The sequence below is a fragment of the Cottoperca gobio genome, chromosome 17, assembly GCF_900634415.1.
Source record: "Cottoperca gobio chromosome 17, fCotGob3.1, whole genome shotgun sequence".
In the NCBI taxonomy this organism is placed as follows: Eukaryota; Metazoa; Chordata; class Actinopteri; order Perciformes; family Bovichtidae; genus Cottoperca; species Cottoperca gobio.
Genome location: NC_041371.1, coordinates 9,326,539 through 9,351,018, shown reverse-complemented (window position 1 = coordinate 9,351,018; position 24,480 = coordinate 9,326,539). Strand labels below are relative to the sequence as shown.

General features: G+C 37.2%; 2 protein-coding genes across 9 annotated transcripts in view; both read right to left on the bottom strand.

Moving 5' to 3' along the window:
* The window catches only part of pcmtd1 (protein-L-isoaspartate (D-aspartate) O-methyltransferase domain containing 1), a 12,423-nt gene extending 10,931 nt beyond the window's left edge, over positions 1 to 1,492 (bottom strand). For both annotated transcript variants that reach the window (XM_029453814.1, XM_029453813.1), the window contains exon 1: positions 1,237 to 1,492. The gene's annotated coding sequence lies outside the window, so the exon portion shown is untranslated. The remainder of the gene's footprint in view (positions 1 to 1,236) is intronic.
* Positions 1,493 to 6,589: 5,097 nt separating this feature from the next.
* Positions 6,590 to 24,480, bottom strand: part of st18 (ST18 C2H2C-type zinc finger transcription factor) — a 40,227-nt gene continuing 22,336 nt past the window's right edge. For 4 of the 7 annotated variants that reach the window (XM_029454044.1, XM_029454048.1, XM_029454049.1 and 1 more), the window contains 19 exons: positions 23,829 to 23,859; positions 23,450 to 23,637; positions 19,140 to 19,865; positions 18,274 to 18,408; positions 17,334 to 17,424; positions 17,147 to 17,239; positions 16,374 to 16,582; positions 15,921 to 16,120; positions 13,759 to 14,004; positions 12,881 to 12,990; positions 12,236 to 12,298; positions 11,875 to 11,943; positions 11,553 to 11,615; positions 11,173 to 11,253; positions 9,657 to 9,878; positions 9,406 to 9,494; positions 9,163 to 9,266; positions 8,912 to 9,058; positions 6,590 to 8,778 (listed from right to left, as the gene is read on the bottom strand). In XM_029454044.1, coding sequence (XP_029309904.1) covers positions 8,638 to 8,778; positions 8,912 to 9,058; positions 9,163 to 9,266; positions 9,406 to 9,494; positions 9,657 to 9,878; positions 11,173 to 11,253; positions 11,553 to 11,615; positions 11,875 to 11,943; positions 12,236 to 12,298; positions 12,881 to 12,990; positions 13,759 to 14,004; positions 15,921 to 16,120; positions 16,374 to 16,582; positions 17,147 to 17,239; positions 17,334 to 17,424; positions 18,274 to 18,408; positions 19,140 to 19,865; positions 23,450 to 23,637; positions 23,829 to 23,859 — 3,008 coding nt within the window. In that variant the 3' untranslated portion in view covers positions 6,590 to 8,637. The remainder of the gene's footprint in view (positions 8,779 to 8,911; positions 9,059 to 9,162; positions 9,267 to 9,405; positions 9,495 to 9,656; positions 9,879 to 11,172; positions 11,254 to 11,552; positions 11,616 to 11,874; positions 11,944 to 12,235; positions 12,299 to 12,880; positions 12,991 to 13,758; positions 14,005 to 15,920; positions 16,121 to 16,373; positions 16,583 to 17,146; positions 17,240 to 17,333; positions 17,425 to 18,273; positions 18,409 to 19,139; positions 19,866 to 23,449; positions 23,638 to 23,828; positions 23,860 to 24,480) is intronic. The other 3 variants (XM_029454046.1, XM_029454045.1, XM_029454047.1) reach the window with 3 other exon arrangements.

The window sequence follows — 24,480 nt, the reverse complement described above, 5'->3', positions numbered from 1 at the left end:
TATAGTTTTAGTTATGTGAAAGAACAACACAAGAGAAATATATTACTAAGATATTAGATATGCATTAAATATATTTGCAGATTCTAAGAGTTATAGATTTGTTAGATTAAATAATAAAGTGTAATAATAATTTAAATAAACGGATCTGAACACGTTTGTGAATCACTGTTGTAAGTTGTTTCTAAAAAAATAGTTTAATTTCAATCAGAAACTTTCCCAACAACTAAAGTATAGTTTTACTTATCGCAAGGAAGTTGTTTCACGTCATGCATATGTTTTAATTTTTCTGCTCACTTGAGTACATGTATACAGATGTTCCTATATTCACAGAATTGACACCCGATGAAGCCAATCAGCTCGCTACATTGTCACGTGCTGCGGTTGCCACACAGACAGCAGCCTGTCAGCCAATCAGCTGCAGGGACGCTTTCTTCGCACTGCGTGTGACGATGGAGCAAAACAACAACAGCTTTCCCAAAATGTTGTCAAGCGTTATTAATGACGGTTATTTCTTCAAACTTGCCCGTCTTTATATGTGAGAAATACATAGCTAGTCAAGCATCCATGACACGAGCTGACACATACTAAAAAAAAAACAGAGACTGCGTGTTTGTGCATTCATGCAGCTTTTGTTCCCACTTGTCGACCATAACGCAGTTGCTGCTCTCTCCTCTATGCATTGCGATTAACCTCAATCTTTTAGCAGCGACTAGCAGAAAAGGCTGAAATATCCCTGCATGTTTAAACAAACTACTGCTGCAAAAAAACACCGACACAAACAAAGACAACGTTGATTCCTCGGAGCTTCTTTCCGACTGATGAAGCAAAACGTTTGTGACAGAGAGAAAGTCTCCTAAAGCCCGCACACACATCAAAATAACACCCGGAAACAAATTGTGGATTTTTTGCAAACATTGCTCACACCGACACGTAAAACAATGAGTTTGAATTGAAGTGTTTTTAAGTTGTCTAGTGTCAGGACAACGCCATCGGAGTTTCTGAACCTGGCTAACGTTAGCTTTAGTGGGCCTGAGTGCGCCATCATCAAAACAGAGACAAAGCAGGTTAGGTAAGCTCACCTCTTTATCCTGCCAGCTAGCAAACACACACAAACAGCGAGTCTAGAGAGCCACTTTTAATAAAACTAACACAATTATTATGCTGCCAACGATACAAACTTGTCAACTCCCACGCAAAAAAGATTAGTTAGCTTTAAATACATTAAAAAATACTCACAATGCCGTGTCGCATTAACTCACTCCTTGTAAGTGGATGGTCTGTGCAATGCGACTGTCAGTCAGTGACTTTAAGATGTTAGCAGCCTCCTTTTAGAAGCTACCTGCAGGTTAACTGTGCTAACTAGTTAGCTGGTTAGGATGAAAGGTTTAAAGTAGTAACGGTGAGCCGCTGTGTCGAAGTGGAAGAAGAAAGAAACAGCTGAGGAGAGGATGTAAACACAGGTCACGTGGTCTGAAATGTTGTCGGCGGAGGAGGCACTGTTGCTTATATATGTCGATCTGTCTGTCTGTATATATGTCTGTCTGTCTGTCTGTCTGTATGTATGTTTAGCTATCTATCTATATGTCTGCCTGTCTATCTCTCTATCTGTCTGTCTATATGCCTATATGGCTATCTGTTAATAAAATTGTTAATAAAAAATATAATTGTAAATACACTGTGATGTATTATTATCGATTAGGCTAGCAGTATTTAATAGTTAAAGGTATCTCCACCTTTACCAGCTGCAACATTAAAGTGATTAATGCATTAAGAATTATAATCCAGTAATATAATATATATATTATTCTGAGTTGCGTCTGCATAATGAGTAATTTTACTTTTTGATATTTTGATGCTAATATTATTGTACTTTTACTTTAGTATCATTTTGAATGCAACGTTTACTCATAACAAAGTATGTCTACACTGTAGTATTATTCATTTTACAAAAACAAAAATGTGGATACTTCTTCCACTGCTGTTTACTACAGAAACAATGGCTGCCATTAATGTGTTACTGTTCAATTCATCAATCTGTCCTTCAAAGCATTTATTATTTTACAACAATTCTATCTTTTTTTTTTTACAATGTCAAATTCTTTTTATCCATAGCTTTTAGTGTACATGTACTGTACATATATATGTATATATATATATATATATATATATATATATATATATATCTGTCTGTCTGTCTGTCTGTCTCTTGGTGTACATGTACTGTACATATATATATATATATATATATATATATATATATATATATATATATATATATATATATATATATATATGTCTGTCTGTCTGTCTGTCTCTTTTGGTGTACATGTACTGTACATATATATATATATATATATATATATATATATATATATATATATATATATATATATATATATATATATGTCTGTCTGTCTGTCTGTCTGTCTGTCTCTTTTGGTGTACATATATATATATATATATATATATATATATATATATATATATATATATATATATATATATATATATATATATATCTGTCTGTCTGTCTGTCTGTCTGTCTGTCTCTTTTGGTGTACATGTACTGTACATATATATATATATATATATATCTGTCTGTCTGTCTGTCTGTCTCTTTTGGTGTACATGTACTGTACATATATATATATATATATATATATATATATATATATATATATATATATATATATATCTGTCTGTCTGTCTCTTTTAGTGTACATGTACTGTACATATATATATATATATGTCTGTCTGTCTGTCTGTCTCTTTTTGTGTACATATAAATATATATATATATATATGTCTGTCTGTCTGTCTGTCTCTTTTGGTGTACATATATATATATATATATATCTGTCTGTCTGTCTGTCTGTCTGTCTCTTTTGGTGTACATGTACTGTACATATATATATATATATATATATATATATATATATATATATATATATATATATATATATATCTGTCTGTCTGTCTGTCTGTCTGTCTGTCTGTCTCTTTTGGTGTACATGTACTGTACATATATATATATATATATATATATATATATATATATATATATATATATATATATATATATGTCTGTCTGTCTGTCTGTCTGTCTCTTTTTGTGTACATGCACTTTTTGAAATGTATTTTGAGGTTAATTTGTCAAATAGAAAATGTACTTTGCTACCATTCCTTTGACTTGTTTCATCACTCAATCAATCCATGAAAGTATTTGTTATTTGTATTTATTTCAGCTAGGTTTTTACAATAACAAAGGCTTTTCTTCTTGTAGCTTTTTGTGTACTTGTACTGTGTTGTTTAAAATATGTTTTCAGGAGCAGTAGCCAATTATTATTTTTAATGAAGTGGTGCACTGCCCTACAGAGATAAGTACATCTATTACAGAAAAAAAAGATTTAATCTGGCTTCACTTTGTGAAGTTTATGTTGTAATATTCTATATAAAACAATCTAGTTTGACATCTCTCTTTTCAGGCATTTGAAGATTAGTTCTCTGCTGGACTGATTTATTTTATTACTTTAGTATACTATACAATATTTGGACTCCGCTACTATTAATCATACCACACCACTGTCATTTTTGTATAGTTTTTACTCCTATTGTATTTTAGTGTAATGTACCGCTCTGCTGCAACTACTCAATGTCTCCTCTGAGGATCAATAAAGCCTTATCATATCTTATAAGACCTTGCATATCTATCTATAAGCAGATATAGGTTGACTAAAAACATACAGAGTAAGAAATATAGTTCAGGAATAATATAGCTGGCCACACTGACGTGACTCGCCTGTTTATTATCACTTCCTTTTACAAGAGAGTACAGCATTGGAAAGATCTTGGAAAGTTTCACCCACCTTGTAACCTCACACAGTTCCCTAAAGGAAAGGTTTAAAATTAGCCCGCAGCTGGTTATCTGGAAGTGTGGGAAGTGACGACCACCAGCAGACAGACGAGGTTTGGGGGACCTCGCTTCACCTCGTCTTCTGATATTACTTTAAATCACATGTTTTTTAAGAGGAAGATTGTTTTGCTCAGACTGCTGAAGCCCGAATGTCTGTCTATGTTTTTCTACATTTATAGAAAGGATAGTAAACTATTGTTTTATACGGATTAAGAGTCTGGTTTCTCCAGAGCAAACAGTTTGTAGACCACTAAACCTTCTGGTTGATTAGTTGTCAAAGTTTCTCAATCAGGATTCATAGTGGAATCTTTTCCCTTTCTTTTATAGTAAATGTTTTGTTTTGTTTTTTTTGCAGTGTGAGCAGTTCTCCTGCAGGTTGTTCGCTAAAGTGAAAAATAAGTCGAGATCCTCAGTCTGTGGTTTCATTATGTAACAGACGTATTGAGCCTGAGGTTGATACACGAGGTTGCAGACTGTTTCATGTGGGTTCATTCAAGTTTTTAAGTAATTGAATGCTGCACCTATTACTGGGATCATTAGTTGTGTCACGCAGGGTCATAACAGGCCTTACTAATGAAGTACTGCTTTTCCACTCCAAGTATGGCCTGTTTTTAGCGTCATAATTAGTATGTGATACACGGAACTGGGGCCAGGATTTTAGAAATACTGAGGTCAGGAGTCTCACTCCCCCCCCCCCCCCCCCTTTTATTATTCATTTTATTAATGCCCTTTATCCACACTGCCAAGAATACAATGCTAATGGAGAAATACGACACTTTTTAATGTTGTTATAAATATTAGAGCTATTGTTTTTTGTCTAAAAATAGTCAAATGTAAAGATAGATATACGATTATGTGTAACTTGTGTAATTGTAAAATGTAAACTCCTCCTCGGGTCATTACAGTACTGAATGAGGACATGACCTCAGTGTCCTCAATAGGCCTTCATATATATATATAGATATATCTATATATATGAGCTATCTACTGTATATAAAAATATATATACAGTATATATTATATATATATGTGAGATATCTATATCTACATATAGATATAGATATAGATATATCTTATATCTATATATATATATATATATATATAAAAACACAAAACACACAAAAGCAAGATCCTGGATTTGGCCACACTTGCTTCTAGTATTATTTCCATGAAACCAAATATGTTGTAGCTGTCTGAATTACTAGACAAATGTAAACATACACTGTTGACTACAGCAGGGTTAGCTGAGGTCAGAGTGTGTATGTGGCCGTCTCTCACAGTCTACACACACAGTATATACATTACAGGACGACGGGCCCCGTGTGGCATGATGGATATTATCTCTGTGGTGGCTTTGAGTGCGAGCCAACAGCCTCATTTCATGAATGCTGTGTTGATACTTCACCACAAAGAACACTTTTTATCTGGGTGAAATGCTGCCTTTGTTTCATTAGCGCCTTGCATATTCTGAATGTAATTTCTCACTTGAATGAAGGTCAATGAATGCATCAAAGATACAGAGATTTGAATATGTTTGGAAGACATTTTATGTTTAACTTTCACCATTGTCTGATTGAACCATTGAACCATCCACGTGATGGTTATTATATTATGTTCGGGTAACAACATTACTGCTGATGATCGAAAAATGATTAAGACGTTTGACTCCTGATACATTAGAGTTCTGTTCATACTTCAGTTTGATGGTCAATCTCCTTTCTGGAGGTTTTATTAGTCTTGAAAGTGTGTTGAGGTTTAATATCTTTTGTGAAACTTTAGCTTCATAGCTGTAGGTGTTACTTGTTTCCTCAGATATAGTTTGTGGTTTTGGATTACTTAAGTAGTGTGTGCGTCATGTTCATTTTTAAGGGTTCATTCATTCATGATGTTCATTTTTAAGGGTTCATTTTAGATTTATTGCCACATCTATTGGTCTTGTTTTTGAGTGTACCAAATTTGGTTGGATTTGGCTTCATTTATTCATTGGTTTATTGATTATTTGTGGTGATGAGGCAGACTCCTGAGCTACACTAAGATCCTGTTTGAATATCTAAGTGTGTGTGTTAGTGTGACTTTAAGTGACCAAACTAGTTGCCCTTTAAAAAAATGATCCAAATCTAATTTAGAAATGGAACAATTAGTCGATTGACAGAAATCTTATCAGCAACTATTTTGATAATTGATTGAACGTCTAAGTTAAGTAAAAATGACCAAACATTAGTTCTGAATTGTGAGAATTTCCTGCCTTTCTTTGTCATATGTGATTATCTTTACATTTTATAGACCAAACAATTAATCAATTAATTGTGAGATTAACTGATAATGAAATTAATCATACATTGCAGCCTTAAACTGAAGACTGATGAAGATGATTGTCTCGTGTGCAGTATATTTGATCTATTTAATATATGTTGTGGTCAGTGTAGAGATATAATAAAGGGCGTGACATTTTGATTCCTAACCCCAGCAGCTCTTAGTATCTTGACTTTATATACAGTCTATGATCCTGACTCCATTGACCGCTCCCTGTTATTCTACATGTAATGCCTTTTATTCACCACTAGGTGATGCTAATGCCAAAGAAAACGTGAGACCCTCCTGGATCCTTCTGGGGTAACTGGGTTTACGTTTGACTGACAGTGGACTTCAGAAGCTTTGAGAAAACACACAAACATTTGAAAAGTTTATTTCTACCATACACAAACTGTACAACACAGCGCATATCTGTTTATTATGAAATAGTAAAAGTAATAGGAAGTTTCAATTTACAAACTACTTCAACTGAAAAAAAAGCATTACATTTTAATGTAAAAGAAAAGAAAATACAATACAATTTCATATCATACTAATATCGTTCCACAAAAAAGCATTTCACATTACAAAACATCAAATACTAACAGGGAAAAAATAAATATTATTCACAAAACTTCCTGAGCAAACAATGTGTGGTATAGGAATTAAATATAATAAATTATAAATAAAGGATTGTTAGGTCTAAAGAATTTGATTCAAATTTTTTTCAAAGATTAAAATTCTTTCAAACATAGTGAGTATTTGGATAAAATGCGGTCCTATTTTTCTGTAATTTGGCTCTTTTGCTGTTACATTTTTTTTCTCTTCGCAATGTCCTAGGCTACATGTCTTTGCAGAAATGAAAATGTATTGCTCAAATGAATTATTGTCATTATTCTTGTGGAGTTAACTTTGTGTAAAATTGAGACATGTACTGTATAGTACAATGATGCGACTACAGTGTCCCGTTTCCCTCTTTTTGTTGAAGTCAAGGGCAGTGTGGTGAACTAAAAATACAAAATAATTTAAACTATAACAGTGCAATTGATGCAAACAAACCACTGATTAGCCAACAACTACCATTTGTCTATGTTATCATTTCTCTTTTTTCTTCTTCTTCTTTTGTTGTTGTTGCATTTAATGATTGAAACCGAATGGTATAGACAGCTCAATTTTTGAAAATAGCTCCTATTCAAATCTGCCGCAAGCGTTACAAGAATATTCAAACTGTAAGACTGGTTGAAATGTTAAGGCTTGTAAGCAGTTTAAGATAAAACAGGAATTGATGTTTTGTTTTTTTAATTCACTCCTTCCTTTTTTCCCCCTCTCCATGCTAGCAAAGTTAAAATAAACACCAGACTTTTTAATCTCAGTCGTGATATTTCAAAACCTGACTCTGAGATTACAGCTACTGAGACAACGGTATTTAAACAGTCATCAGGAACGTTTTCCTCCTATGAAAATAATTGTACTGTATAGTAAATTAGACACCATCAACATAATACTGTCCTACCACAAAACATAGTACTCGTATACTTTTTATGGATTCATATACATTTAGGCACATACTATATGCACACTCCAAAGTGTGTGCACAGAAGGCAGTTTAATATCTATATTTTAAAAAAAGACATCTTGACAAAGTGGATTTTTGATTTTTGTTGCACTCTTCTTGTGGCACACTATGCAAAGCAGAATATGACATTCAGTTCACCAAATGATGTTGCATTTTTGCTCAGTGTCACTTCCTGGTTGCATTCAGCTGTTATTGGTTAAGAAGAAAAGGGTACAGTACAGTTGCATTGCATTTTTTTGATCTCAGTGTTCACTTTGTCTTACCATACATTCAGTTTCCAATAAAGAAAGCAAAAGCAATGCTTAAAAATATCGATGCTTAGTCGTTTTGGTAGGTTTTTACTTTGAAGGGAGATCCAACTTATGGTTTAATAATAATATACGTTTTTCAACACTAGATGGCGAAAGTATGCCATGAAATTGGAATGTGCTTCTATGTAAATTTACAATGTGCAGAAAGTCAAACAGATTTCTCAAATATTAAGCATTTACAATTCAAGAAATAAATTAAAATCAAGGAAATAAATACACTGATGAACAAATATAATAATAAATAGCGATAATATAAGAATGACATGAACACATACAGATTAAAATCAAGCAAACCATACAAAATAATTAAGTGCAAGAGGGGTAAAAATCTCACCAGGATAAACATATCAAGTGAATGCAGAAACAGTAAAAGCATTACAAACCTGGCTGGTCATTTTCTCAGTGCAGTGTATTTACCGGGAAATGCCAAACACATTTCCACAAGCCTTGTCTTATACATGCAGCCAAGCCAGCACTCTTCAGTAAAATAGAGCTATCTAGTGCCATTATCCCAAGTCAAAGAAACCTCTTGGTAGCTCTACAGCTTAAACATGGATGCCCTTAATAGCCTGTTTGATATTATCCAAGAGGGCCTTGCACTCTGGAGAGTATTCATGCTCCGAGTTGTTGTACATATCAGTTAATGTGTTCACATAGGCTTCAAAATTATGCTCACTGATGGGTCCCTGCAACAAAAACATGTTTGACTATTAGTGAAAACAGCACAGCAGAAAAAGACAATTCATATAAAATGAGATCTTCCAGGACAGGTTAGATATAATGAGTTGTAGTGGAGTCTGTGCTCAAGGCTTACTGTACCATTTGAGGCAGCTGAATGTCTGTTAGACTGTTAATGAGAGCTTGGCTAAGGCGAGCGAGCTCTTTCAGAAGGCTGTCGTTGTGCTGTTCGATCATCTTGTTCTCCTCTTCAATTGTCCTCAGGTTACATTCCATAGATGATATCTGCTTTCGGGTACAAAAACAAAAAGAACATAAGACATGTGTCAAATTGAGCGAGCAAAGATCTCAAAGTTCATTTTTAGATTAAACTTGTCAGAGTAGATATTTACCTGGGTTTGAAGTTGCATCATGTCTGCTTCTATTTTCATGTTGGATTCATTTAATTCCTTAATTTCATGATCCAAATGTTGAATATCTTCTTTGTTTTCAACACCTGAGTTGGAGCATATAATCTAATTTATCATGTTCAAACTGAAATGATTTGGTATTGTTTATATGCCATGACACATGACACATGTAACTGCAAAACACTTAAACATTTGCATACCACACAGCGTGTCAGAGTAGCTTACCACTGCTGGCTTTCAGTTTGATGGTCATCATCTCTTCTTCTGAGTGTTTTTTCTTGATACTCTGTGCGTTCAGTGGGCAACCCGACAAGCTAGTTCAGCAGGTCATAAATGACAATTTTTAGGTGGGAGAATATCACAAAACTTTAGCCTCAGTAAGAGATTGTGAATGAGAGTTAAGGCGCCATTGTAAGAATGCAACATGTCGACCAGCAGTATTGTTTAGAGATAAAATGGAGGACGGGCGACCTCACCTTCTGTGAGTGGCAAACACATTATTGGCATGTCCAAGGCCATTGCAGCCAGGCAAGGGACAATGGGGCAGTTCCTGTTTATTGGCCTTCCAGGCAAAGGGCAGCCCATTGATGGACGACTCCTTCTGTCTTTTGGCAGCAAGTGGACAACTGCCTGCGCTGCGGTGGGATGTGTATTTTCCCGATATATGGCCCTGTCCGTCACATCCCATTACTGGACACCTACCAGAGAAACGCACAGAGTCGTGCATGTTGTAAACACGGCTGACTCGCACAGGGAAAATGTAACTAACCTGCACTTAATAACATTTCTGCGCTAGAGAGAAAACAAAGACATTTAACTGCTCGTAAAATAACAACCACATCATTAAAAAAAAAAAAAAATCTCTCTTTTAATAACTAGACCGGAAGATTTGTTAACCATTAAGTTGATTAATCCAGCCAAATGCTGATTGAAAATGAAGTCGCCAAAACTAAAAATAATCGCATTAACTAAGTTACTAATCCACTAAAACTTGAGTTCCAGCGAACGCTCTGTTCAGTGCAAACGTTTGGAGGTTGCTGATATTTGTGCACGAAAACATGAAGCACAAGTCATGCTGAATATCATTAAGAGTTTGTCAGTTGCATTTTCAGGCCTGTTTTTCTGCAGGTCAGTAATGGAGTGACATGAATTACAGATAATTGTCATGTATCCCCTCATGCGAAAGAATGTAATTTGGAGGTGGCTAACCCTTTCCCTTATTGATAAAGGTGAAAGGTCACCTGAGATGATACAAATGGCACACATGCTGTAGAGTGCTGCTGCAAAAAGCCTGTTTCAGCATTTTGTTACTCGACAGCAGCAGCACTTAGAGGACAAAACAACACCAGTCCCATTACTTACATCTAGTACAGGTAGGTAGCTTGATGCAAGGCAGGAGGACAATGGAGGCATGCCATATGGCCCACTATTTACAATAATCTAGGGACATTTGCTACCCTCCCCCTTTCTCTCCCTTTCTCTCTTATGAGATCTATTCCAGTCTAATTCCTAAGCTCATGCCCTTGCATTAGTAATTAAAAAGAAAAAATGTGTGTCCAGATGTATAAGTAAACAAGGGCTCATATAGCTGACTTTGGATTTAAACTGCAAATCAATTACATTATTTTTTTTCCAATAACACTTTCACAGACAATGATTAAGCTGCAAATGAGTGCAATGCCATCAGAGCGGACATTTTCTTAATATACAATAATTATAAAGAAAGCACTCAGTGAAGAGTAATAAGCCAGATATTCCATTCAGAAAAAAGGAAAATACAAAACCCTGAAAAAATCCCTCAAAAAACACGCTGCTAATCCTTAGAAAATAATTCACTAATGTTTCGACAAGAGAAGTATTATTTTCTTTGTTTAACTTAATGGCCGCCAGGTATAATGCCCAGGGCGCAAAAGCATGACGCATTTTCACAATGTTTTCTTATTTTATTTTTTAAACAAAAATGGGATGAGAAGAAAAAAAAAAATCTCTTACTTAAGCTCTTGCTCATCTTTGTCATCCTTGTTTGGTGTGAGCTTCAAACCTCCCTTTCTGGCACGAGGACATCCTGACAAGCTAAAAATGATTGGCGACAATATGGGTTAACATGAAGGAAATCTATTTAAGAGTAAAAAAAAATTAAAAGCTAAATTGTCACAGGCAGCTATGAGGTCTATTGAGTTTTAAGTGCAAAAGCCAATCGGAGATAAATGTTTATTCACTGAAGAAGTAGGCAGCCAAAAAAATCAATAAAAACAAGAATTCAAAAAGTGCAGCATGTTTGCAGCATAAAGTGCGACTTTCACCATCTGTTTGAATGTCATGCATCTGACAAATGTATTTCATGCTCAGTTGCAATAATTTCTCTCTGCTACCTTCTGTGCGAAGCATAGTTCCCAGTCACGTGTCCAGATCCATCACAACCAGGTGTTGGGCACCTGCAGGTTGAGAGACACAGAGACCAGGTGCTTTTTACAGCAAAAGACTGCAAGCAGAGCCGTGGATTCATGCTAATATGCAGAAAGGCAGGACAAATATCAAACAACTTCATGTGGAGTACACAGAAAGCATGCATAATGTGTAGTAGAAGGGAAGGGAAAGAAAGGGGAAGCATTGACCCAAGCTGAGGTAAAAACAAGCTGCTTAGTTTAATGTGCAAAATCCTTTAGTAACAATAACAGTTTTCAAAACACATACTTTAGTTCCTGAGAGTTGGCTGCCATCAGTGATTTGAGTGTTTTGTCAGCCAGGGGACATCCAGACACACTAGAGAGGATAAAGAGCTAACAGTCACTTTAATACACTCTTTGATCACAGCTGAATTAAATAATCTTAATACAATGTCTCAAAGCATATTTATACAAAATCATCTGAAAACACAATTCCACCACCTCTTCATGAGAAAGCTTTTCCATGTCACCGTGTTTTAAAAAAAATGACACATGATTTAAAATCTAACTCTACAAGCTACGTTTCAACTGTATCAACATAATTAAACAATCAGCGCTGTTTCCCTTGTCTATATATCTGCTAATGAGAGTGTAATTATTTACAGTACCTCCGATGTGATGCATAATTCCCCGTCACATGGCCACTGCCGTCACAGCCTGGGGTCGGACAGCTGCAGGAGAACACAAAGCGATTAATACACAGATTACTCTAGTTCCCACAGCTCAAACTCAATCTTTCTTTTACACTGAGAACCTTTTTATGGGCATGTAATAGATTTAAAAAAAGAGTTAGTACAGCGGGAAGTTTAGTAGAAGGAATATCATTATATTGTTCTACATTCAGCTTAATAATGTCCCTGGGGGGGAGGAGGGTAGGGGGGGGGGGGGGGGGGGGCTGTGCTGCAGAAACTAAAGGATCCTACTTTTTCTTGTGATTCTCAAGAGGAGACCCAGCAGAGCATGCACTCTAACTACAAGAGTTGTACGCTTGTACAGGATATACAGGGAGAAAACTCACTTTCAAATAGATACATTTCTGCTCCACATGAACCTGCAGACATACCAGTTACAATGATGTGTAACACAGTGAGTTTCAGTACTTTTTGACTCGCTTATATCACAATGTCCTAGTTAAACAAAGGTATGGTTTGTCGTTACTGCTGACCATCTGCCAGCTGAAAGGGAAGCTCACATTATACACAGTCCAGTGAATATAGATGCCTCCAGTTATTTCATTCTTTAACGTAACACACCTCAAAAGCTCTTTCTTTACATCTCGTAATAGCAGCTTGGCATTGGCGCTCATCATGCTGCCGTCTCCTTGATACTGTTGGTCTTCCAAGGAGACATGATCGTAATCCTCCTGATGACACAGAAAACAAAAGTAGAAAAAATGTGGCCTTAACTGTCCGAAATACCAAACCTGACCTGATCTACAATGACCTAAAAGTGAATAATTAATGAAAAGCACTGTATAATACTCTTAAAACACAAGCCCTGGGGGGTTACAGTGTGATTATGCTTAAGGATACTTATACTCTAGTAAACCATACATCCATTTAAAGTCATACTTAATCCGCATAGTATTTACGGGGGAGAGCCTTGACGTATGGATTTCCTTTTTGTTCTCCTACAGACAAGATTGTGCAGTCACCAGATGCTGGGTATGATTTTTAAAAGCAGGTCAAGTGTGATTACTCCTTTAACCAACACAAACGACTACCACATGTGAAATAAAAAAAAAGAAAACCTTTAAAACCCAGAATAAGATTCATTCAGGTACTTGGATGATATGTGAATTAAAGATCCTCAGTGTACAAATATTTAATATGTTTTATAGATTTACAGATATGACTGGCGAAGATGCTGCTCTGTCTTACAAAATGTCACAAAATGTCAAATTGGGGATTTTATTTACCTGGAGGGACTTTATATTCTACACTTACAAAACGTTTTAGTCGATTGTTTCTGTGCTGCTAAATCTCATCGTTTTAGTTGCTCTTTGTGTGAAACTGAAATGCTCTCATCCTTCACCATTCACCTTCCTCATGCACTTAGATCTTACATTTTTAGATTACAACCAAAATGTCAGTGTTTGTGTGTTTAAAAAAATAAATAAAAAATGCTATACCTCAGCATCCTGTAAAACGTGTGCGTTGCTGAAGTTGACAGGGATGGGCCCCTCCCAGCTGTCTCTCTCACACAGCGGCTGGTAGAAGGCGGGGCTGATGAGCACGCTCCCGCCTTTGGCCACAGCGGACTCTGAAGGGGACAACGGGTCGTCTAAAGGTGTTTTTGCCGGGGTTTTTAAATTTTCCTTGCACTTCTTCATACTCAAGTCCAGGGTGCCATTTTCATCCACCTCTATGAGCATGTCCTAGAAGCAAAGAAGTGTAATCCTCCACATTTAATCAGGTCATACATGTACAATAAATAAAGTATGCCTCACATATCATTGCAGTGCGTGCTAACATGTGAGAATAAATAAATCAGGGGGGAAAAATTGAACCTACTTTGTAATTACACTAAAAGGGAATGTAAATAAAACAGTACGATGTCTTATTAATATGACAGCAGCGATATGGTAAACTTGAACCCAACAACATTTCTCTGTAAACATGAAAAACGACTTGAGACGCAGAGCAAACAAACATATTTAAATAATACATACAGTGGTTATCTCACACCAGACAAAGTACCAAACTAAGCCAGCGTTAATTCTGCTGAACACAAAAAAATAATCACTGGTGTGTAGTTTTTCAGTGACAGCTGTGTCATCTGTTTTCTAGGACACACAACCATGATGGCAGCTGGGGGGGGTTGCTGGTTTTAGGTCATCATTATTATAGCAAAAATTAAAAAGCTTAATGTGGCATAAGTTTCCCCGCTGACAGATGTGTTTGTCGTTTTTGTTTTGTGCTGAAAAGCAATAGCATGATGACTTATGGCTGTTTTATGGTATTAAAAGTTTTACCTCATTAAATGCTGAAATCCTTTTCCATAAATGAAACCAATTATTCAACGCATATGTTTCATTAAACCCTATACATCTTCTTTTTTTTTTATATATATATATAACAAAAGGGAGCTTTTCAAATTAATTAAAGGGGATGATTTACATGAACATTGGCTGTGGCTGTCCACTTAAATTATCCAGCCGCTTGATGATGTGTGTACCTAATCAAAATAACACCAGTGTAAAACTAAAAGGATGTGCAAGACTTATGATTTATTAAGATTAGAATGTTGTTTTTAGGTTGAACTAAGAACTAAAATTCAGGATTTAGTTTTTCTTTTGTTGCTTTTATTGATTAATTAATGATGTAATTTAAGCGGCTCACATTTTTAAATGAGTAAAATCGGCTTGTATTCATGCTTTGATGGCCAGCTATATATGTGTGTGTGTGTGTGTGTGTGTGCATCTCAACACATAATATACATATGCAGATAAGTTAAAGCATCCACCGACATATAGCACTCTAAATATGGCCCCTTTTTTTTCAGAGCTGAAAGCTGTTCTTTATTTTGTACGTCTCTTCAAGACAACTAAGCTGTAAATGAGAACAGATGATTAACTTGCTAACACTGTTTTATTCATTCAGTGGGCTGGTACCTGGTACGGGGCCACATTCTCAGCTCAACAAGCTGGGAGACAAGGATCTGTGCTGTGTAGGTGTGGAAACCTTGAATCATCTACAGTACAGTGTGCACGTATGTATCCCACAGAATGCGATCAATATTAATCATAAAGTTTGGGAGAATTGGCACGTTGGAGATAATGACAGCAGAAGAGATTTTTGATCCGCACACAATTCCAAGAAGAGTTTGGATTTTGTGTGAATTAAACTTTTCAGATGTTAACTCCTTTAGCTGATTGGCTTAATCCATTAAAGTGCTTTTAAATACTATGTGGTGTAGACACACAGCCTCTCCTGGATCATATAACTAAGCAAAATATCCTCTGCCATCTGCAGCGGGCAAGATGCAGTTTCAGACAACAGTTCAGGCTTTTTACATGCCAGCTGATGTCGAAACAAAATACAGTACCACATGTTTTATTAAAAAAGAGTAGTTGTAATTGGGGAAGAAGGCCGATTGTTTTTCTTCTTTTGATTTTCCATTTGTGTACATTAAAGCTTTATGGAGAGGAAACCTCTTTGTTTTTCTGCCACCAGAGCGCCAAGCTCCCTGTGCCAAATTCTGTCTTTTGATGTCTTCCCTTTTTGTACCCAAATCAGAGTTCCTTTAAAATGACCACATTAAATACCTTTCCAAGTGGTCTAATTTGATTACCTTAGTGGAGGTTGCCAAGGGCCGGCCGGCGACAGCCTCTATGTTCTTCCGGTAGCGAGTGGAGAGGTTAAGGATGGCGGCTGTCGCTGCGGCGGCTTGGAGTCCGTCTTCTTTTCTGAATTGACTCGGCGGGCTGTGCTGACCAGAGGTGGGCAAGCAGCCACCTGGAGCAGCAAGGAAGCCAGGATACGGCTGAGGTGCTGAAAGACAAATAATACGCAAATAATATAGCTACTGAGACACCACTACCCAAACAGGATGTACATATAAAACAACCTGGGAGTTCATAATTATTGGTTTTAACACAACTGATGTGATCGTTGTCGACTGAAATATAAAAAATAAAATAAAAGTCCATACCTAAATCATTTGATAAAATATATATATTCACCTTTAATATCACGTCAACTTACAAATAGCTTTTTTGTATCAAATACAATGTATGAAACTTACAGTCGGGGAAATGTGACATTTCCTGGTCCTGGTTGGTCCCCATCAGAGGCTGCTTGCCGAAGACCTGCGCATCAAAGCTGGCGTAATCAAAGCGTATTCTGCTGTATTTCACCATGTCTTTTGTTAGGCTCGTTTGCAAGGCTGCTTCTGGATGAGAGAGCCTGTAGTTCAACTGGTTCATCTCGTACTTCTTTATCAAGCCGATGGCTCTGCAAGGAGGCACATTAAAGAAAATTAATAAAAAGACTTAATTTTACTGTGCAAACCTCGTGAAATAACAAGTGCCCAACAAGCTCATATTAAGCAGTTAAGTATAGACGTTGTTTTGAACCATTCAGGGATGCCAGTGCTTTTGTACACATAGAGTCTGGGATCTGATGTGTGTTGTAGATCCACAGCCAGGTTGCCAGACTAATTAATATAGTAGGAGTGGGCATCCTGCCCATGATATATCCACAGGGAACAAAGAGTTCTGCTCTTTTATCATCTCTAATAGAGAGGAACTCACAGGAACAGCAACCATTGCTTATGTCTGCTTGGAAAGCTTGAAATAGACTGATCTGCGGGGATCAGTGAATAAAAATATCCCACACCCTCCTCAATAATAATAGTGTTTATCACTTCTTTGCATAACCTCAGTTACGCTTTTACAACTTCAGTCCACTCTGGAGCTGAATATGATTTCTGGAAGCTAGTTGTAATTATTGTCCTGCATATGTGAACACATTGATAGCAGGGGAAATCCCACAGCGTTATCTGGCAGTGCCGTGTACCTCGGTGAGCGGTCAGGTGTTTGTCTGCATTTCAGGCCCTCCTCCTGAGGTTTGGAGACTTTCACTGCAGCAGCGATGGGGCAGCCTGAGAGACTGGTCGGGGAGGAAATCAAACACATTAGCCTAATACTGTAACTCATCTATGAACAGGGTGCAGATTTCTAATGGCTTTCTTCTGTGGACGTACCTCCGGTGGGTGCTACGGTTGCTGTTGACATGGCCTCTTCCTGTGCACCCGGGTGTGGGGCACTTGAGGACGTTCTCATGCATGGCCAGGACTGAGAGGGGCGAGGACAGAGGAGATAAGCTCAGAAAGAGTACAAAATAATTCAACATGTAAAACATAATCAAGCTAAAAGAATATAAGATGTTTATACATATTTATATTGAGCATTATGGAAATAAAACGAATGTATTTTCATACATTAAATAGTGATTTATGTGCCTATAGAGCAAAGATCCTACAGAGACAGAAACAGGAGAAGAAGAGCAAAAGGCTTTCTCATTGTGAGGAACGCTGTAATGTGCCTGAAATGTAAATAGCTTAGTGCAAAGAGGAGCGTAACAAGACAGCTGATTATATTCTTCAAAACACACGCGTCGTTAAAGGTCCGCTCTGTATCCTTAGAAACTTCTTTTCTGTACATATTCTCCAATTAGTTTGTTGGAGTTGTCTATTTATTTTTGAATGCTGCGTTAGCTAGCCCTTTGATTTGCAAATACTGCCTACAGTCTAAGAGCATGCGCTTTTTTGAAAAAGTTAATTACTTTTTCTCTTCCTTTTGTAACATTACTGTTTAATGTTGAATGTTTGTTGAGTTATATTGAAATGACTTAACAATCGCCAATGTGAGGGGGGGCGGGAGGGGAGGGAGAGAGAATTCAATATTCATACATTACAGCACATTAAGAGACAGAGAGAAGAAATCCTTTAAATTTATTTGAAAAGTTTCATTCCCATCTTTGAATTGAGCTACATATATAAGCAGGACTTTCTTGTCTTTGGGTCCGTGCTAAGAGGATTTCAATTACTGTGACTGATTATAAATCCTACAACTGGCGGTTTATTATGTGTATAAATCATCCATTATAGAGCATATATACACAGAACTGCTTGTGTGACTTACTTTCTGGAGGAACTCGGACTTTATGAGGACACCCAGACAAACTCCTGTGGTGTGGGTACAGCCCGGTCACATGACCGGTGCCATCGCAGCCAGGAGTCGGACACTTTATGTCCTTTTTATCTGTACGAGGAGAATCTGCGGACACAGTAAAACAAGATTTCACAATAAATAATATAGCACTCTACCGCAGTACTGCTGCCTAAACATACCAAAGCCTTTCAGTCTTTAATTGTGTTCCATCAAGACATGTAGTAGTTGTATATAATGCACTTTCATGTATACATATTGTACATAAGTCAACAGATTGAAAATATCATGCAAAGCTAGATACTTTTTTCACAAAACGCATCTATTAATCTGTCATTTTAGTTAAGGCTGCAGTTCAACATTCACTTCTTAATGCCCATCCATCGAAAGATTACATCTAGGATTACACATTTAGCTGCAGTCATTTGAAGAATCAGAGGGAAACATGAGAGGTACTTTAGAAGGATTTAAGACTTATGGTCATGGTTAAATATCCAGTTGATTCCTATCAAAACCCAATATTCTGAGTAGTAGCAATTCCATCAGAAATTTTTGTTCTTCTTTATTTTAGTCTGTTCATTTATTACTTCACTTGTTGCCAAAATGTTTTTAGTACTTAAGAGGATTTCCTCCCTCTGATTCCCCCCCCCCTTCCTCCCCCTTCTTTTATTCATTTTAATGTTTTTTGAGCGCCCAATCATCCAAATCACCAGAGGTCTATCTGATTTACGCGGGATGAAAATACATTTGTGATTGTTCCCATAATGATCATGATCTTAAGACTGTGTTTGTCTGTATAGATCAGCTTCATTTTACATCTTTCCCTTCACTAGTGTTACCTTTTCCTCCATGATAGTTGAGTCGGCTGTCCATGTCCATCATCCTGTGGTGCCTTCTCTCATTGGTCATCTGCTCCATGAGGAACCGGTCCATCTCCCTGTAGGCGTGGTGCAGGACCTGTCTTTGCTCCGTCTGCAGAGCTATGGCCTGCTCCAACAGGCTGAAGTTCACCCTCCCTCCTCGGCCCATCTCCAGGCCTCTATCATGGGGGAGACCCAGAGCCCAGCCGTCCAGCTGAGGCGGCCTCTCCACCTCCACCTCCGCCTCCCCCTCACTGTCCTCCTCTGTGGGGAGCGGCCTGTATCTTAGAGCCTCAGCCTGAAAAACACTCGCCCTCCCCATCAGACCACCTAATTCTAAGTGAGGCTCTTCTTTCACATGGCCGTTCCTGCCTGAAAGGTCTTCAGAGGCTCTGGAGGGGCTGCAGATGGAGCCGTTCACCTTGGCGGACAGAGACAGAGGCTCCCACTCAGCCCCCCTCATGTCTCCGTATGGAGTCTGTGGCGATGATGTACCACTCATCCTGTCTTGACTTTGGTCTTCTCTTTCAATATTAAGGAGCTCCTCGTCATCTTCATCCATCAGAGGTTCGGATGTGTCCGGCTCACACTGCGGAGAGCTATCGGATGCAACTTCTGACCATCCGAGAGAATCACTGGACTTCGCTGCGGCATCGTGGCAGCCATTTCTGTAGGCAACTCCATTGATTGCACTTAAGTTCCCATCTAAAACAACAAGAAAACACTTATTATTTGATGTGTTTTCAAGACTTAACAGAACAAACATGTTCCTTTGTGACCCCCCCCCTCAGTCACATACATGATAAGAATTGTATGTGCTGGATAATCTTCTCCAAATCCTTTTAGAGGTTTTACATTTTGTGTTACTTTTCAACAAATAATATCTTGAGAAAAACATGTTTTCTTTTATAATCGAGAGGATTTAGAAGAACACATGGTGCAATAGAAATTCTAATAATAAGGTTGCAAGATTTCCAAGCAATTCCTCAAGTATATTTTAGATAACATTTATGACCCAATATGTTTGCTAGTTGAACACAAATCTGTAAATGAGAAACACAATTGTTTTCTTCTTCCTCTACGTCTCCAATTGGAGCAACAACCCAATATAGATTTAGAACAAGATTATGCAGGGGTTTACTGTGCAGCGGACAGTGAACATCAGTTTTTTAATAATTATTTGTATTTTTAAGTACAAACTAAGCAGCAACATGTTGTCATCTGCACATAAAACTGATTTAAAAACACATAACTGTTGTTTCTAGAGATGTGAACAAGGAAAGTGATAAGGATTCCTGAAAAGCCAGATGGACGAAACCACAAACATGCGGATAAGAGATTAATATCTGTTAGCTGTTGTCTGTGTGGCACAACTTGGTTTAGATGTATACACCTCAGTCAAAAAACGGATAATAATTTGGGTTATAAAAAAAAAAAGGTGATAAATGCACAACAGCTAACGGTGGCCACAGAAATGAGCGGCATTGCTCAGTGAACATGACCCAACATTGCTGTTTATTAGTGTTTAGATCCATTTTTGATGATAATTTGTATGTTTAATTCACCTGCAGTTTATTAACAAAATAAATATGAGCAGCTTGAAAAACCAGTGGTTAAAAAACAATAAAAAATTAAATGAAAATCAGAAAAGTCAAGGAGAATACATTTAACGTGTCTGTCTATGTGTTTTTAAATGCTTTTTAATTTTTCTATTTCTATTTTAAACAAATAAAATAATTAAATAGTTATGTGGGTCTTGTTAAAATATTAACTAATAGAACAATAAATTCAAACTAGAGCTTTTCTAATAATGTCATGTATTTATTTTGGAAGATGACGCATAAAGTTTTTGAGTATTCAAATCCTTGTTGGTGTGATAAGACACCATATATGATAAATGTAGCACCATTATTGCAGATTAATAAAATAGATATGCATTTCTTCCTAAATTTCACACTAATTTCCTCTAATCTCTTTTCTCTAGCTTATTTTGCTGAGTGCTCTCAATCATTTAATTTGCATTGACCTTTTTTCCCGTCCATCTTTTAGCAGAAATCCAGAAATCCTGGTCACATGTATAGAAAGCTACAAGATTGTGCGAAGCGCTGAAAGTCTGATCAGTGCAACAGACAAAGAGGGTTAGGGTTATCCTAAGTGCATCTGAAACAACACTTTATTAACACCACTGCTTATATTAAGTCATGGACAGTGATTAACAATGGGAAGCTATCATCTGGATTGATTCAACAAAATCTCTCTTGATCCCCCAAAACCATTCAAACTTATGCTCCATTAAGGCTCTTTGCACTGTGAGGGTTTTTACTTTCACTGGGATGGACTGTGGGACCATATCCTCTTAAGTGGCTAGACAGCAGATATTCGATAGGTTGAGAAGATAGATAGATAGAGATGGATTGTGAGAATCAGATCACACACTGTTGAGGATGATACAGAAACAGGCATTATTATTATCATTATTATTATTATTATTATTAACGGGAGCCGCACAAAAACATAATCCTCACCGAAAGAGCTTTAACATAAAATATGTCGCACTAATAAAAAGACAAAATATATGATTTTGTGCATTATGGTTTCATATGCATTTTTGCAACATTACAATGTGTTACTATCAGTTCCCTGCTGTGAAAAATATTTAAAAAGAGGTGTCTAAAGACAAACCCTGTTGAATGAGAAATTAAAACCAGCTACACGTATTTACATTTATGAGGCGAGCAACAAGGGTTTTGTTTTTCATCCAGATGGACTCCACGGCCTGACACAGCCGCATACAGTCAGACAAGCACACAGACGTATACACACACACGCAGGAACACACACACACACACACACACACAGAAACACAGAGACACAGAAGTGCAGTGAAAAAAGGAAAGCGATGGAGGAAAAAAACTTGGATCCCTCCGGTGGTTTGTGTGTTGGAACAGGTGAACAGTTTGTACTCCAGAATAGCCATTACCAGCACTCTGCAGCAGGGCTGCAGTTGGCTGGAGTTGAACACAGTGTGGCTCAACCAAACGAGAGGCTTATTTTTCTCCCTTTTTGTTAAAATGCAGATATGACCAGCTTTCCAGAGCAACAAAATCTTACTGCCTCCAGTCCACCTTTCCAATTTTTGTTTTTCCAAAGAAAATAGCCCTCAATTTTGACATTAACAGTAAAATGTGTTATGAAATTGTTTGTCAATACCTATGGTCATTTGACACTCGTCAGATTTTTTAAAAATGTATTATTCTAGTAGTATTTTGTTTTGTTTTAAAGCTAGTCCACTGAATATCAGGCTCAAAAAAGGAAATAATATACAGCAGTCGATGATAAAAAGAAAAAGTATCCACCTCAACAAAAGGAAAACGAATGATGCACCGTGAATTACTTAGATAATTGTAATGTAATATGAACTCAGGAAACAAATAAATTCCATTTCCAATGAATCCACACAATTCAGTGAGCTACTCTCCTGGTCCATTTAACTACACACATGTGTACTATAATGAGCTGTAGACATTATGCCTAATTATGTATTAGACTGTGTTAGAGGGCCTAACAAAAGCTTTTGAAAGGGACAATTACGTTTGTTGCTTAGTTACTTCGTTAAAAATATACCAAATCAGTGCAGATTATAGTGGGCGAGAATGCACATGTACACCGTGAGCATTTTTGCCAAAATGCACAAAATGTAATTCATTAGGAAAAAAGAAAACATTTTCTCTCTCTGAAAAGGACAGTGGAATAAGTGAAAGTAAACATTTGTTTGAACTGTTGTGGATTAAATGTTTGTGTGGTTTTGCTAAAAGAAAAAAAAAAAAGCATTAAAACATATAGAACATACAGCAAGCAATGTTGACATCACGTTTGTTTTAATTACAAAAGGCAACTTCTATATTAATTGTTTAATAAGAACGGAGGGAGTTTAATTTAAATCCAAGTGAACTGGTGCACTCCCCCATTCAGTGTTTCATTCTATGGATTCAATGGGTTTTGGACTGACTATTGAAAAAGACAGATGAGGGCTCTGAAATCTGGCCGCATCAAAAGAGGGTAAAGCCACGCCAAAAATATCATGGCAGATCAGCTGTCAAAACTTCAATTTGTGGACGTGAGACACAACTAATGTGTACCCAGCAGTGTAGTCTTTCACTTCCACTGCACAATGACTGCGGCTGCTGGCTGATGGCAGAGGGAGGGAAATATGAATGCAACAGATGGGATTTTAAAATTCAGCGTCAATTGTTCATCAAAACAGACAAAACAACAGGACATCTGTTTACCTGCTGGAGTGTCAATGTTCCTCAGCTCTTCTTTGTCCTGTGGCGGTGCCAGGTCCTCGCTCTCCTCTTCACATGCCTCGCTGGGGCTGTAGTGGCGGGGCTTCATCAGCAGGGACTTTCTCTTGTTGACGGGGGCGCCCTGCACCCCTTCCTGAGCACTCCTCTTCCTCGCCATGGACCCATATGGGCTGGAGGGAAGAGGGGAACGGACAAAAGGCTCAGCAGGGTCAACAGAGGCCTCAGTTGGCTCATTTCAAAGGTCCAACTGTTCAAATGTGAGACTTTCTTTTACAACGTTAATTACGTCAAAGATCTGGGAAGAAATATTTCCTTTTTGGCATGAAGATGAAATTGATGAGAAAATGTCATAAAGTTTCACCTGTGAATCTCAGTGATGCAGTCGGACAGCCCTGTGAAATAAAGGCCAACAAAAAGAACATACATGTTTACATTTCCACTACAGTAGCACAGCATCTGTCGACATAATCTTCATCAAAGGTTCAAGCCGACTCACTATTTTTTAGGTGATTGCTAATGAAGTTTTTACAATGTTCTGTAAATATTTGTTTTGTAGATAATGTTTTAGGGATGGTACCACCTGGGCTAATACTGCTTTATGCAACCTTTAACCGCAGATTTTATTTCTCTTTTACAATGCCATCGGGTATAATCAGCACAAGGATGGAGAAGTGGTCTTGTCATTGATCTGAAAAGCTTTCTATTCAGTCTGCTCATTCTCCGGGAGACCAACGGTAGCTCATCCTTTGACAACGTTGACAACGTGATCTAAAAAGGGTAAATCAATTTTCCCAGGGGCCTGCGTAATTCTCATTCACAAGTTCTACCCCTACTCCCATGAAGCACAACCAATAATAACACCTTTCATGAATTTCCCCAGATGTAGTAATAGCTCCAGCATGAGCAGGCGGGCCTCAGAGGCCCTGAACACTTGCATAATGACATATCGAGTCTAGAGGTTTTCAATCACACAATATATACACACTCCTTAACTAATTTGAGCCAGTGTTCCA